At 39.4% G+C, this 17,343-nt stretch overlaps 1 protein-coding gene across 3 annotated transcripts in view; it reads left to right on the forward strand.

The window, feature by feature from the left end:
* cpx (complexin) overlaps positions 1-17,024 on the forward strand; it is a 102,427-nt gene extending 85,403 nt beyond the window's left edge. For all 3 annotated transcript variants that reach the window (XM_065495457.1, XM_065495459.1, XM_065495460.1), the window contains 2 exons: positions 6,816-6,948; positions 11,731-17,024. In XM_065495457.1, the coding sequence (XP_065351529.1) occupies positions 6,816-6,948; positions 11,731-11,804 (207 nt within the window). In that variant the 3' untranslated portion in view covers positions 11,805-17,024. The remainder of the gene's footprint in view (positions 1-6,815; positions 6,949-11,730) is intronic.
* Positions 17,025-17,343: the final 319 nt, after the last annotated feature.

Here is a 17,343-nt window from a genome sequence, read left to right on the forward strand (position 1 = left end):
GCTCGCTCTTTTCCTACGAAATTGGCTTTTGCTGTCGTTGCGGCTCTAGCGTTTTTTCTTCTCTCTCTCTCTCTCTCTCTTCAATTTTCAGGCAATTTTCTCGCAAAAGTACTACTCTCAGCGACTTAATTCGAGTCATTTCCTTTCTGTCTTGGGGCAAGAGCAAATCTCCTTTTCTAGTGGATGTCTATTAAGGTCAATTTTCAAAATCGTCGAAAAATGGAAAATGTCAGAGAGGGAATAGCTTCTTCTGCCAAAACGACGAGGGTTACAAATATCTGACCGTATAATAGAAGCGTTGAATTAAACTGCTTATTATGTTTAAAAATATAACTCCTGAGGATGACAGAAGTATTAAGAATGGACTTTTCCTCGTTGGAAACTACTAGTGTTTGGGGCTAAGTCTATTTTGGGCCTACATATTATGACTCTCTTGCATTGCAATGACGAGTCCATTCGGATTTGGAAAGATTTCGAAAGCTATCCGACCTACTACTTGCTGGTTTGCACCATTCCAGCATGTGTGAATTAATATCACGGGACGAATATCTATCGTTTCCATGAAAACAGAGGCAGTGACATGAGCTGGTCCTTATCTGGAGTGGGCTTCCTCCAAGGTAGACTGTAGCGGTGTTATTGGGACACAAAGTTTACGCGAGTTGTTCGCTATCATCTCGAAAGAGGTTAACCAATTGAAAAATAATATAATAAGAACTTTAATATTTTAGAATTGACAGGAAGTTTTTAAAATAATGCAATTTTTTGTTGTATCTTCACTGTAACGAAAGGTGTCCAAGATTTGGGTTTTTACACCAATTTACAGTGGCTGTAAAAATTGTTTTAGAAAATAGCACTTCAATATTCACGATAATGTCGACCATTGAAAGTGTACCAAAATTTGAATCATTTCACGTCTATTTTCGTGAGTGTTTTCTAGAAGAGGACAATAGTTAGTCAATGGCTTACCATCAAAGCTCTGATTTTGCTGGTCTCAAGTTTCAGACCCATTGTTTTGCTGCTTGGAAGCCTCTCATTGTTCTCGTTAAAACAATTGCTTGAATTATTAACTATGTGTCTCGTCGGACAGCATTCATTGTTCTGCGTATTGTCTAATGATCATCGGACGGAAGTGATTAATCAAATTTCCCTAGACATATCTCGGCGCGCCTTAATTATCACTGATCGTCACTGAAATAACAAAGCACGTTGCCTTCTCAAGTTACGTTGCGTTGTTTGTCAGTGTCTGGTTCAATCTCGATTATGAAAATTGCGTCGACGTTTTAATGCGGGCTGCCGCGCGCCATTAATTTCCGCAGCAGCAACGCCGCGTTGCCGCTTCGATCAGGCTATAATTTACGCAAACAAAAAATAAAATAGCCTGCCTTCCTGCTGATCGGATTGCATTAATTGCGCTTTAACGCTGCGCCAGCCGTACATACAATAAATCTGCACTCGCTAATGCAAACCCATTGCTGCTCGCGTCGTTGATTTGCAGTTATGAGAGTGGGCTGCTGCTTCAGTTGGAGAGTTTAACTTTTGTTGCGAGGGAGTAGTTTTTCCATTTGTACCGGTGGAAATTGCAGCTCTATATTGCAGTCCAGATCCAGAGTAACTCTATTGTAAAAGAGATAATCACTTTTCATTGTGTTTTATGCAAACAATGAGCGCCGATGTTTTTGTTTGGGTAGCTGGTAATAACTTTTCGCGTAATTGATGCTGGAAATTATATATGTATCATATATTTGATATCGGACACGACATTATTTGCAGCATAAAATTTATCATCGAACCTAGAGATTTATGCTTTCATTTTTTGTTGTAATTTTTATAACGGTTAGGGGATCTGACTTTTCAAAAATAATCTTCTTTGAGCCATATTTATTAAAATTACCTATTTAATTTTTTTAATATTAAACGAAGTAAATAAACCAAAAACTAGTTTCTCAGGCAACACGTAAAAAACCTATTGGTCTAGAAACCAAGCAAAGAAAATTTGTTGTAATCATGGAAAACTCTCAAGTTAAAGAACAAAATCGGTTAGTGAACGTGCCTTAAAATAATTTATAAAATAATGATTGGAAACAATACTCTGAAAACTGAAAACACAAAATATTAATTTTTCCTCGGCTTTTTAGACTGTTTTATGAAGTTTTATGTTCATTTCAAAAGGCTCTGCTCTAACTGATGATCCCAAAACGATTAGGAAACTCAAAAAAGTTGTTGATCAACTTAACACAGCCTATGTGGGAGTTTAGAAAAACCTAACAATTGCGTTAGTCAAAATTTGCATGACTTTCATCTACCTTAATTAAAAAAATACGGGCTTATTTGGAGCAGCAAAACACAAAGTTCAAAATGATCCGTGTGACCGCAAATTACGCGCTCTAAATAATTAATGCGACCTCAAACAAGCCTGCTGGAAATTCGCCCTGACAGACAGAATGCCAATGGCGCATAATCCACTCTGCGGGCATCGCTCCCTCGGAATGCAGCCGCCACCACAGCAGATATTATCCCCGCCGCCAGCAGCCCATCTAATCCATTTGCCACACACGCTGCAGACCTAAATCCGGCCGGTGCTGATCAAACGTCCGAGTAATCGCATCGAAATGCACCTACATGGCTAATGGACGCAAAAAAAGACACGAGCCACGCTGCACATTTTGTCTTTGACAGCGTTAATCCAGCGATCTCGCTGCTGCATCGCAATCAATCTCATGAAATATTCAGCTCAACTCGCGCTCTCCACACTTTGTCGTCTGTTGTGCAGTTTGTTTGTTTGTTTGTTTGCTCTCTCAGTCAGTCGACGGGCACAAGTTTGCTAACGAAGAAGACTTCAGCCTCAATCGGGGTCAAATTGACTCTAGTAGGGAGTCCGGTTTTTAACAGGTGACTCCCTAACGGAGTCAGATTGACCCCTTTCTGAGAAAGAACGACTCGCCGCCTCCACACAAGAAGAGACCTCGCAGCACAAGTGTGAAATGTAGTGGAAATCCTGACTACGAAATGCAATTAGGATAGTCCAGCAAGTTAGCTTCGGATTTGTTTCAGAATTTCATTGCTGTGTTCTTCGAACGATATTTGCTGTTGAAATAAAAAAAATGTGATCGATCTGAAAAGCATAAAAATATACTTTGGCTAACTTTTAAATTTTGGAATGTTTTATCTGCGCGGATAAAATTAACTTATCTAGTTTATTGACTAAAATATTTGTATGGTAATTTGGCACAGAACGAATGCAAGACCGGTTGAACTCAATCCTGTAATAGAACCAATGATGAATCCATTCATCATGCGCAACTTCTAATTATGCACTTCCAAGACTGTGGAACTCATGGTTCCAAAGAATTCAGAGACGAGAATGAAGTGAAACAGAAAGTTAAAAATAAGCTTTTTTCCTTGAATTAGTCTGTTTTCGTTTAAAACTATTTTTGGCGTACTCAGGAGTACTTTTGTGTTTTAGCAGAGCGAGCTAAAGGCAACAATTCTCAATTGACTCGATTTGTAATGTTTCAGTAAATAAATATTGCTTTTCATGTTTCTGTAAAGTGATGTAGTCTACTATTAATTTAAAAATTGATTGAAAACTGGACATTGGAGCTGATTATTTTATTTGACTGCATTTATGCCCTTTAAATTTTGTTTGGTTTTCAGCTGTAATTAAAATCGTTTTTTTTTCAATTGGTTTCTCCTCGTTGTATAGCAAAAAAGGACAGAAATTCAATGGCAAATTAAATGAGCTAGAAAAGCAATAAAGAGCAAAGCGACACTTCATTTCTCTCCATGTTGATGTGAGCTGCTTTTGACAAACGCGTCCGTCAATTAACAAGCTTTCAAAGCTACATGTCGCACCCAGTTAACAATATCACCGACTACGCAACAAAAATGCATTTAACCAGCAGGTTTGCATATACATACAGTATAAGCAGCCAGCTGCACACTAATTACTCCCAGGTCTCTGCGCGCTTGCTGAATAATTCCTCTCGCGCCTCGGCATTGCATCAAAGTCGCTAAATTAGCAGCTAAACACGGCTGCCTATATGCACTTCCAACGACGTACACACACACGTACACAGGCTGCAATTAGCTGGCAAACAAGCAGCTGAGTGTGTGCGCCGCTTGTTTACTACCTGTACAAATTGCACGAAATATGTGCTTTTGATTGCCACCACTGTGCAATGTGTGAAAAATCAGTCCATATTTCACTCTTTTTCATCTGAAATTAAATCATAAAAATGTAGGGTTTAATGTTTAAAAAAATATTTGTAATTTTTAGAAAATCCTCTTTTATCTCCAGAAGATTATCTATTTCGATACCAAGAATATTCAACGTTGAAAATACTTTTTATTATTATTCTTGTTTATTATAACAAATTTTGTTTCATCAAAACTGTGCTTGGACAAAGTGTATAATTCGTATGTGAATCTCATCAAACTAAAACAAAAAACATAATGGAATTGAGCATTGATGAATAATTAAAACGCATAATCATTGCACAATGTTAAATTTACCGCTGCCACAGGATGAAAGTGTGCACACCTCTATTCTTTTCCATCCCATAATTGGCTAAATAAATTGATTGATTTTCCTCTCCTCTGAGCAGATAATTCCGCTGCACGCACGGCTGCCCGCGGGTGAAATTCAGTTGAGGACGCAGCCAAAAACTCGATTCTCTCGCTGATGATTCGATTAACGCTTTTCAGCCCACTGCAGTTTGATTTAATGGGCTGCTGCGGACGATTTTTATGATTCATGTGTGTGTGTAGCACGCGAGTGTATGCCTTTAAAAAATTAAATGTCCGCTTGGCTGCCTCGAACCGCAGCAGCGCTGGATGACCGGTTTTACTGGATTATTAGGACGAAATATCGTGCCGTGAAAAATTCCAATTGGTTTGGAATTCCTGATAATTGAATTATCCGTAGGCCCACTTAGTCAGGGAATTTTTACTACGCGAAACTAATTTCGGTTTATTTAAATAATTTTGAGATATTTTTATATCTTCTAACAAACAATTTTAAAGCATCAAAAAAGTTTGAACAGCTAATTTAATCCACGCTCTGTTCAATATTAACTGGCATTCTTGATTAATGAAAAGCTTGTTTGATATCTAATCAATGACGCTCGGAATAAATTTCTGACGAGGCAATATCAGCCTCTCATTCCTAAAATCAATTATTCTGTTTGAAAAGTTCTCGGAACCTTGACGGCACGGTGGCATGAAGTTTTTATCGCGACGCAATTAATATAAATGGGATTATCTCTGGCAGCGAGCAGCTTGTCATTCGCAGAATTAGTCGTTAAAGCTTCAAACATAAAACCGGATGGCAGCACCGATGCGATGGGTAATGCACTTCACGAGGTCCATTTCCAGGCCTTTATCGTCCTTTTTTCATAATCATCACGCATGCCGTGTCCTCGAGCGAAATTGATTTTCAACGCAACGGACATTAGAGATAAAAAGTTTTGCTAAGTGTATAAAAAGTTATGGATCGATTTGTTTTTCTAAGCTCTGTTATCGACATCTAACTAACGAGACTTCATGAGTTTTGGAATGTCGGCGACTTAGAGCCAAAAAAGATCGAATGTTCTAAAACTAAAATAATTTTGAACCGAAAAACATGCAAAAAATGTGAAATTAAGAAAATTTACATCAAAGGGACCTTTATACATTTTAAACTGAGGAAAATTTACGGAATTGAGACATCTGCGATTTTTTTTTAATTCGGAAGCCAAAGCTGTGCACGATTCGGACAACTGTCGGAACCGAAAAAAATACAAAGGAATAAAATCCCCCGATTCAGTAAAAGTAAAGGACAAGTCCAATTTTCATTTCCGTTTATAGAATATGACTTAATCTCGTATGGTAATTGTCTCAGATTTATTTTTCTAGGTTTAAAAAAATTAGTTTTGGTAGAATTGAAACTTTTCTTACTCTTTGCCGATTGGGTCGTTGAAAAATTTAAACTGAAAAAATTTCAGTATTAAAATTTATTGCTTAAAATATTGAAAATAACTCACTAGAAGCTAAAAAATGCAAAATTTAAAATTACGTTCCCAATATGTATCAAATCAAAATCACCCATAAACGTATATTTTTTCCAAAAAAGAGGTGAGTCCAAGTTTAGATCTTCCGTAAATTAAATATTTTTCCACCTCTCACTGCAAAAATCATTTGCTACTGAAGCATTAGTGACGTCATAATTCTCGATATTTGCGTTGCTCGTGCATAATTGATAGTTTCATTCGGTTTCACGGTCATTTGTTTTGCGTTTGTGCGCTCATTCGCGCAGCAGTCAGTGCTTTTGAGCAATTACACTGTGCTCCCCTCTAATTGAATTGCACACGGCGCATATAATTCGATTGTTTGCTCAAAATGACATTATTAGCGATGTCGACCAAATGCGCGCACTCCCGCCATGTCCAATTGCTTTTTGCACACTCTCGCTGAGTGAGTGAGTGGCCTTTTGATGGAGCTTGCCTGACTATGAAATTACGTACATGGAACAATGGAGCCCAGTTGTTGTCATGTGCAGGCCCGAAATTGGATTTTTGGAAATATGGGCGTAATCGATTTGTGCTGCTGCTTTTGCGTCTAGCGGTTTTATAGAGCGGCCAAATGGGCGCCAGCTTTGATTGGTGCCCGCTAATGGGATTGATAGGCAAACACATAATTACTAATCAATCCACTCAGGGATGAAATGGGATGATTCAAAATGGCAGCTCTTGTGGCAGGCTGGGCCGAGATTTCCATTCAATCGAGTTCGTGACTTTTCCCCTGTATCCCTATTAAAATCTGTCCATTTTGTGTTTCAGTATAAAATTGTAAAGAAGGAGGAAATCCAGGAGATGATGCCTCAGGAGGAGCCAAATCCATTAATGCGCAAGAAAAAGACGCCCGAGGAACTGGCCCGCGAAGCCGAAGCTGAGGATGAAGATGAGTTAACGAGTCAGTCCCACCGCTGTCTTCTTTTCTCTTCTACTCATTTCACTTTCCACTCCTCCATTCTAAAGACTTGTTTTCCTTTTTCGCGGAAAATACACACAACGCGCAATGCATTCTTAATTAGCTGAGCCAGGGTTGCCAGGTGGTAATTTCATCATGATACACTATTAAAAGAAAAAACAACATCGGATATTCCTCGCTGAAATTCGTCTAATTATTTTGCCTACTTATTTCGGCTGTTTATGTCAAATTATCCCGTTTTTATCTTTTCATGAAATAGGGATGCAGTTGACAGCCGAAAAAAAAGAAAGAAAAGATTAATCGAGGAATATCCCTACGATCGAACCATTGAGTGCCTCATTTATATCATTGACATTATAATAGAAGGCAATTTCGATCACATTTCGGTCCAAAGGACGACTGGCAACCCTGGGAGGAAAGCACTTTAATTTTTTTCGATTATCATTATTTAACACTGTACACGACATTCCACTCTCGGCGTGGTTTAATTATTTTGCGGCTGCCAGCCGACGTTTTCAATTATTCCACCCGCGCGCAAAATGAAAGGAAAATAAGGTTTTAGATTGCGACGCTTTAGAAACACTCGAGCACTTTGGCCTGACACTTTATTTAGCCGCCCGCGCATTGAGAAACGCACGCCGCAATACACAAACACTCCAAAACACACTCGCCCGCCCAGCCATAGTCAGACAGATACACAAACACTGCGGCCGGAGGCGACGAAATTTCCTCCCGCGGGGAGCTGAAGCAACATTAGCCCGCCCGTTTTTCCTCGTTCTGGCTTTGAATTATTGTTGCAAACTCTCTTTAGCGAGAGCCTGCACTTTGCATATTTTTTTCGTCCTGAAACAACAAAATCTAAATGTAAAAGCAACTCAGCTGGGAATTTTAACTTTGCCTTTTCAGGATTTTTCAGCCGACGTTTTTGTTTCTGGCTATTTAATTGGACTTTTTGGCTCTTTCTAAATTTTAAAATCTCGAATCTGATTCGCAGTGGTTCATTTTTTCCCCTGTAAACTTTAAGATCATTCCACAAATTGTATTTTAATATATTCCTCAAGCGTTTCCCTTTTGTTAAAAAAGCTGTCGAGCTATCAGGTTGAAATTTGAGTTGGCTTTTCAACTCATTAGCATGCATCTCGACTCTTAGCCCTTCAACCAAATCATAGTGTCAAATTAATTAACTGTTGGGCCCTCCACAAGCCGTTGGCATTCGAAAGTAATATTGCATTCCAGCAGTCTGTCGCATTCATTTTCCTAAACTGAATCAGGCTCACGCAGAGCGTATTTCCTTGCGGCTTAATGCATCGCGCAGACAAAGCCAGAACTCTGCAAGCTGTTTTACACTTGTGAAAACCACCGGACTTAAACTTGTCCGCTAATGGAAACATTGTCGGCCGCAGACGCCGAGCAGAGATAAAATAATTAGGAAAACTTTGACGAAAATGCGCCTGGCGCACTAAAGCCACTTCACATCTGTTCCCGCCATTTGCATAATGTTGTTTCAGGCAACCTGCTCGGCACTGCCGACCGCCCCGTTGCATACTGCGCCAACATACAGGCGCTATTGTGCAGGCGACGTGTGTGTACAGGGTGGGCTAAAGTTCGACTTGCGAACCACAATGACCTATTGTTGACCTCGAAAAGCGGTCAGTCGAGTCAATTGTCCATAAAATCTATTGTATAGACCGACGACCGAGCTTTTAAAATACATATGTTAATGTAACAAAAATCATAGTTTGCCGATTTTCTTGTAATTTCCTTTACTTGATATAATTTCCCTAGCCGATTCTAATGCTATTTGCCAATTACAAAGATTATTTCAAAGGAAAAAATATATCTGCAGACTCAAAAATTTGATCTGACAACTACAAGTAGCATGGTTTCAATGTTCTAATTTAATTCGTGCTCGTTTTAACGAATTTAACTTTTAAAAACAATGTATTTATCGAATCGTAGTGTTTTTAAGGAAAAAATCCTCACACGATTTATTTAATTCATAAATATGGTTAGCAAATAGATGCTGAAAAATTAGCTCAGAACAAATCCTAAATTAATTTTAGTAAAAACATGCATCTATTTTTCTCTAAAAATTTTGTGTTGCTACTGTCTTACAGCTTTGGTAGCATCATTATTAATTTATTTAACACTAATACATTATCGGACTGTTTGAAATAAAGATCCTGAAGTAGGACAATTGTAGGTGTTTTTTTTTCACAAAGAAAATTTTGCGTTTGGGCCACCCTGTACACTGTCGGCTGCAATAGAAATTCAGATTTCGCAAGGTTTCCTCGCCTCCACGCTGGAAGAAAACAAAAACACCAACCTTGGCTTGATTTTACACAAAGCTTGAATCATTTCGCTCGGAATAATTTTCGATGGCAAAACGCGTGCTAGCGGTTTTTGCGCTGTGTAAATAGCGCGCAAAAGGCCAGAATTAGCTGCCTGCATGCGCGCGGCTGATAAAATCTGCACTTGAGCGGCGTTTCGGCCGTGCAAACAGGCAGATTTCATCAGCCGGCAGATATTCTGCATTCAAAGCATTATTTTATTCTCTCTCCATTATTTGCTCGCAGCTCCCGGCGGGTGAATTTTTAATTTCGCCCCGGGTTCCGAGCATATTTGATTCGACGTCAAGTTTCTTTTTGCTCCACTCTGCACGCTTTTGCAAGTAGAAAATATTTGGTCAGAGCAAACACACGCTTATACACAGAGACACTCGCCGACATTCACACAAACGTTTATCCCCCAACGCTCGCCGATTTTTCGTTTCCAATCACAGCCGCTGAGCAAATACCCCAGAATCGACACTCATTCGGTTTCGCTGGGCCCTTTCAGCGGCCGAATCACTCGGACGCAAACATAAACACACTCCAAACGTTTGCAACAGCGGATTTACCTTGTTCAAAAGGCATTATTTCCAGCAGTTAAAGCAGATTTCGTCTGATAGATAGCATCGGAGTTATAAAATCGATCCGATCAAATAATATTGAACAAAAAATCTTAAGTATTATTGATAGTAATAATATATTTGTTCATTTACCATATAAGCTCATTCCGCCAATAGAGGCGCTGTTAAAAGTAGGATAAAAATATGCTGTTTTCATACGGGAGTTTACGTGATTAAGACTGAGCTATATCAATTTTAAAACGATGTTAAATATAATAAATACCCTTAATGAAATGATAATTTTTCCATTATTATGTGCGACCAGTTTTGAAATAATTGAAAAAAATGCATACAATGTATTAATTTTTTTCATTGATCTATCCGCTTAATTTTTAGTAAGCTCAATACTGGCTGTTCGATCTTAGGGAAATTTCCATTCGAGAAATTAATTTTCCTGTCTATCATCTCTTATATAAATATTTTGTTGATTTAAGCACATTTTTTAATTTACACAACAAAAGATTTTTCGCGCAAGTACCGTTGATGTAAAAATTTATAGCAACAGTTTAAGCGCATTATACTGCTGTTTCCCTCTTTTCTAAAACATGCATATTATGTCTATTATCATGGGAGCAGTCTTTTGTTTTCACGATATAATGGCCCTTAAGAGCTCTCTGCTTCAAAATTTAGTCCATTATATTTTTATTACGCGGGCATTTTCCGATAATGCCATTTTTTCTCCCGTTCAAAGTTAACATATACTGACTTTAAACAATTTAGCTGAGCGCTTTTTATCACGCAAGGCAATAAAAATGTCAGTCTAATCAGTCTGCTGCATCTAAACTGCAGGTACAGGCTTGGAAAAGTGTCATTTTTGTTACAAAGCTTTTTGACCTCTGAACCGGCAGTTCATTACGGTGTTGTTGGACAAAAACTGTTATTTCCCAGTTAGAAGGGAAAAGCGAGCGGCAAAAACGGCCTCTCATTAAATTATTTTCAAATTACGCCGAGCGTGTGGGTGAGTTTGCAATTAAATTTTAATTAGAGCGAAAAACTGCTGGGATGGCGGGGCGAGCAAACGCATCGATTTTCGCTCGTTGTCGGCGGCTCGCACTCGCGCTGCCAGAATAATGCCTTTTTGACAAAACAACAAAGGAGCGCGCTGCAACGACGACCGACTCGTCTGCTACACAAATAGAAGGAGGAGCACTTCTTCTTCTGAGTGTGTCTTACATTTTAACTTTCCTGTCCTTTTTTGTGCGCGGCGCAGCGGATTTGCATCGCCGCTGCCGCCCGACTATCCGAATGACTACTCTTCACCTAGCGGATTTCATCTGTCTTATCTTCTCTCTTCTGTCGTGGCACATTCTTCGCCGTGCCACATTTTCCGACCCCCACACCCAAATCAGTCTCGACGTATACCAAAAACAATGAGTGTCTGTGTGTCTGCACGTAGTTTGCTTGCTTGCTCGCTCGCATGGAACAGCACGAAAATGCCTGCACTCCGCAACCATTTTTGCCCGAAACAACTTTCCACCAAGGAGCCGTTCCCCTGATTCTCAAAGTCCCTAAAACTTCCTGAAATAATGTGTTAAAATATTGCTAAAATTTCAGTTTTACCCGCAAAGGAGTTATAAAATTTTATTCATTTCTCATTTCATCAAGAGCTGTATTTCCTAATAAGCACCTGAAAATTCCTGATATAAATTTTAAATTTACTCTGTAAATATCAAAACCCCTGTATGCATTCTGTGAAATAGTATATTTATATGGAAAGTTGATTGCAGGCAAAATTTGGGCGTGGACAAACTAATCCTCCGTGGTGTCATCCCTTGCCTAATTGACCTTTTCGGTCCCTTTACGTTTTTTTGCAGAGTTAAAGAATTCCATAGAAACGCAAGTAGCGGAGATCAAGACGCAAATTGAAAGTAAATGTGTTCTTCAGTAATTGAGACGGCTAGCTGATGCGGTTAACTACTAAAATTGCGAGATATAAACAGTAACAATTAAAAAGAATTAGACACACAAAGTACCCCCATGAAATGCGTTAATGAAAAGAAGTATCAAGTATAACAGAACAATTCGATTGAAAATAGAACGTTGTAAAAGTGTGTGCCGAGAGTGATGGGCTGCACTTGCTAAACACGGCAGAATCAAGAGTGATGATAGTAATGTTAAGTAACACTTAACTGACTCAGCAGGCTAGCCGCTCGAATCGCAACTTCCCGGCACGAGAAATGCATATTTTCCTTGTTGATAAACCGTTCTATTCTTAAAAATAAAGTGTTGAAATAGTTGTTTCGAAAGGTGAGCACGGGAAATTGCGACTGGATCGGCGGAGTAGAGTAGGATTGACGATTTCAGAAAGTGTGTGTGATGAAAAACAACGCATATTTCCCCGTTTTTTTATCATTTCTCACGGGCCCAAGTGTTACGTTTTACGCATTGTGTACGATAATGTTGAAGAGTTGAAAAATGTTGTGTACGTGTATACATACATATTTACAGAATCCGCACCCTCATGCAAGAGAAGTAGTCGAGCGCCAACAAATGCATACACTCTCATACAAACAAAGATACATGCAAACACTCACAAACACACTTAAAAAGACCGAGAGAGAAATTTCGTTCAAATATAATTCGATCGTGCAAATTCGGAAACAATCCACAGCAGTTTTTAAATTAAAAGCTAAACAAAAGAAGCAAAAAACGAATCAAAATTCGCCTGATGTGTCAGCAGCGGTGTAAAAACGGATGAGAATAACAAAAATCGAGATCCGACTAAAACGAGGAATTCTTTGTGATGCCAACGTTACTGATAAATAATATTAAAAATATTATTAACAGAGTTAACGACATCAGGAACTGAAAAATATTGCTACAATATTGTAACCCAGGGAACTATTAAATGGGAGTTTAAAAAAATGATGATGAAGTTGATGATGATAATGATGAGAAATTGATTGTTTGAATTTAATACTGAATGTCCTTTGTCATTTTATACCCGCGAATATATTGTTGTAGTCGTTGTGTAATTAAAAATGAGTATGAAAAAGATGGAAAGAAAATAACCTTTTTGTTACTCGTACGATCACATAGACTGAGTCCAAAGGAGTAAAGACGAAAATATTCACGATGAAATGCACTTATTTTTTTCACCGCTTTCAATTCAGATAGTAGGAAAAGAAAGTGCAAAAGAAACTAAATGCGTTCTCGTTGGTACAGACGAACAAAAAGAAGAATCAAATTGCTGCTGAGAAACCGTTCTTTGTTAACTGTTGAAAAATTTGCTGTGTGTACACTTCATCTCTCACGCGAAAAATAATACAATCTTTGAATGTATGGTACGTGTTTTTAAAAACTGAATTTTCAACCGAAACTCGCCGTGTGGTTCGAGCCTCCGAGGCGGGAGTAATACATGCACGTAAGCAAAAGATCTGGAACCACCGCGCGGCGCCGGGCGTTTTAGCAGGACAAAAAACGAAGAAACGTTCAGCGCAATTTGCAATAGGTGTTTGATGCGAATCAATTTCTACGTCGTGTGTTCTCTCCGTTATTTATTTGCACGTTATCTCGATGGTTCAAACGTCATGAAGATCATCAATCTTGCTGTGCGTCACTGGGTTTGCATCGAAAACCGACCGACCGACCGACCTAAGGGTGGGAAAAGCTCCGGAATGCAGGAGGCCGACTCGCTCCGGCCTCTGACCGCCCGCGGCCTTTTCCCCTCGGAATATTTGGGCAACATTAAGCGTTAATATTGAATGTTCTTCTCTTGCATGCTCTTCTCTCTCACGCAATTAAACTCTCTCACTATCGCTCCTTTCTGCCTGCTCTCTTCCTCCACCACCTTTTGGCGGAGAAAGTTGGGATTTTCGCGACCGGCGCGCCTCAACTTTTTTCATTAGCTTAAAAACAGCTCTCAACTTTTTTCCACTCCTTCTAATTCATAATTTATCACGTGCTGTTAAGAGAGAAAGAGAAACAAACTTGTTTGCGGAACGACGAAAGCGGCCAACTTTCCCCATCAAACTACAGTATAGCTCTTGATCAGCCACCAGCCCGTTTATGATATGAATTTTCAGTCGAAAAGCTGACTTGCGGATATTGGAGAGTCAATTATTTACACACTATATCTCTACGATTAAATATGCTGATTTGAACTAAATGTTTTCGGTAAATTTATGATTCTAGGATGAGATACGAATTTAGATTCGGTCGGCCGCCTCCCGGCCCTCCCCCCTCTAGCCCCTATCTCTATTCACCCTTGCATAAGTCTCTCTCTTTGCTTCGAGAAACCCGAGCATAAGGAAAATAAAAACAAAAAACACAGTAATCGTCTAACGAGTAAGTTTAAAAGAGGAATAAAATCACAAAAGTATCTAGTCTATAAGCTACTGGATGTCAATAATATCGATGAAAACCTTACTTTAGGATCAGAAAAAAGAAAAGCTTTTTGCAACACACATAAACATACACACACTCTCTCGCACGTGTGACGGAAAAATTTCTCTCTATCTCCAACTTCGCTCACTCTTCTCTCTCTCTCTCTCTATACTGCGCTGTCCTGGCAAACCACGCGACTTCATCTCCCTTGTTGACTCCAAGCAGCAGCAAATTTCGCGTCTTTGGCGGAGATCGGCGCCGTGGGAAAAGGTCCTTTGTCGGCTGCAGAGGCGGCCGTCGCCTTTGTGCCCGCCAAACTTCTTCTGCATAGGCAGCGAGGACTGGGCCGATCGGAACGGTGCTATTTCTGCGAAATACCAACTTTGCCCTTCGAATCAAACAAAAAATATGTAACGGATTTGCCGGGGAAATTCTCTCTTGTCTGTCTCGACAATGATTTTCGACCGATGACTCCTTCGAGCAGGTCAAACTGTGCCGCCATCTGCCGGACTAAATAAAAGATCTCAAACTGCTGTGTTCTGACGCGAGAATCGATGTTGATTAAAACTGGAAAAATCTGTTATCGCCCCCTCTTTGGCTGCGTGCTGGCTTTTTTCGCGTGCGCCGCAGCCGTTGTTGAATACAAGAGTTGTTAAAAAGTGTGTAAAAAAAAGAAAATAAGCATCGCTGTGTCTTTCTCTGACTCTCTGCAGGGCGGGGAAGCGACGACCGACAAACCGCAAAAAAACTCGTCGCTCACTGGGGAAACAACACAGAGCAACAAGGCGGAAACGCGAGTGCGGTCGATGAGAACAGGCTAATTAACTGGAGTAGTTAGTAGTATATCTGTCGCGCGGGAACGATCACACAATTTGCGTGAAGCTGATTCTGCTTTTCCGTTGTGTGCGTGTGTGCATGCAAACTAGAGAGCTAATAAATTAACGAGGCACTGCGGTGATGACTAGTTTGTTTTTCAAAGGGACGCGCGGTGGCAAATGATTGTTTGTCACAAGCACGAGAGACACACAATTACTTATCACTAGCTGTGCCGTGTTTGCCGCACACTCTCGGATAAACCTTGTTAACTTTTGCCTCCCCGCCCGTCCGCCTGCCCGCCGCGTTGGAAATTGAAGCCCACCTTTCGGATAAAAATGGTTAGACTGTCAATTTTGATGAGAATTGTTAGTGATAGTAGAAGTTAAACACACACACACACACATACACACATAAAATACACAGACACACGAAATGTAAATTAATTGCAATTCATAAAGAACATAAAGAGGGTGTTTGATTTATTCTGATTGTTGTTGGTTCTCACACACGCGACATACACACACACACTATTCATAATAAATGTGTCCTTATAATGATTGTGTGCGAAGGAAAACTGTTACATATGCATTATTATATATGAAGTGTACGGACGATACTCGCCCACCGCGATTAGATTTACTCTGTTAATTGAGTTGTTTGTTATATATGAGCGATGAATTAACCGTGTGTAACTTAAAACTCGATTATAAACCGTAAATAAAGCTGCAGATAGATGTCAAACTAACGCGCGCATGCAAATCGCATTAATACCACACGCATACACACGAGTTTCGCCTCGAAGGCTTGTATACACCGATTAGTTCGAAAACAAACTTCTGCCGATTCATTTAGATCGAATTTCCTTGATTTGTCCGATTCACCCTCCGACCGACCACCGACCGACGACGCCGGGGACTGGGAATAGCAAGCAAGCGGTCCCTACGACAAGAAGAGAGACGCAAAGTTCGTTAGAGAGCAAGTTTGTTAAATTGACGAGAGAACTCTGCTGTGTGTCTAGAGTTGTTCTGTTGCGCAACCACGCAGAAATAAATAAATGCTGCTCTCGAGACATCCACCACACTCACACATAAAAACACACACATGCAAGCAAAAACAGTGTATATTATTGTATAATGATAAAAAGCGAATACAAAAAATCTATTGTACTGTTACATAAAATGAATTATATTCCTGCAGGTTGTCTTCAATAATTAACAACTCGTTCGTTGGCATTTTGTCATTTTCCGCGATGAGAAACGAAACAATAATACAATTTGTTACACACGTGAGGGGGAGTTGGAAATTTGGCGCCGCAAGAGTAAGCAAACAATATCAAAAACAAGTCATTACGGATCTCTCGCGTAGTCACAAACACACAAAGAAGAGTTTATTTTAATTACCGCTCATTCCTCAGTCTTGAGTGCGCCAAATTGACAGCTTCCCGTTTGCATTGCAAAGAATCGAAAAGACGCGAAGCACAGACTTCCTCGTTACCAGCCAGAGGACTTTCTTTCGTTCCCTGTCTCGGTGCGCATTGGTTCCAAACCTCGAAACCCGTAATCTCTCTCAATCTTTCGGCCGGCGTTTGCCACCTTTAGTTTTCGGTTGTCGAAACGATTTAAAGATAGCGTCGGCCGTCGCAGCTGCTGCTCCTTTGGTTTTTGTGATTTTTCCGATTGCCTTATTCAGAACAAAAACAAAGAAGAAGAAGAAAAAGAAGAAAGAGAGCGAACCTGCTTGCTATACCATACAACACACTTGGCACGAGATGACGCGCGAAAAATCGCAGAAAAAAATATATGATGTAAATTATTGTTTGACAACACTGCCAGCTTTGTAATACACATCGAAACTTCAAAATGCATTATGATAGATTATAAAATAAAAACGTATATAATTACATTTATATAAGTGATGATGATATGATGATGAAAACTGATATAATAAAAATGAGATAACTGAGTTACCTGCTGTTTTTACACTGCTCACAATCCCTTTGATTTAATCTTAAAAAATTAAAATGTGAGGGCGACAACCAAATTTCAACTTCAATCAGCATTTTTATATTGGTTTCTACAACCTCTCTAAAATAATGCACGGACAGTTTGTATTTTATTGTTTTATATTGAAAGAAACTAGAAAAATGCGTACTCACATAGCTTTATGGGACGCAATTAATAGTCAATATTCACTTTCAGTGTGATCAACGCTGTTTTCACATATTCTTTAAACAGATCTTTTGGTAAGGATTTTTTAAGTTTTAATTTTAATCCTCCATTAACACG

Source organism: Cloeon dipterum, chromosome X (assembly GCF_949628265.1).
Source record: "Cloeon dipterum chromosome X, ieCloDipt1.1, whole genome shotgun sequence".
Taxonomy (NCBI): Eukaryota; Metazoa; Arthropoda; class Insecta; order Ephemeroptera; family Baetidae; genus Cloeon; species Cloeon dipterum.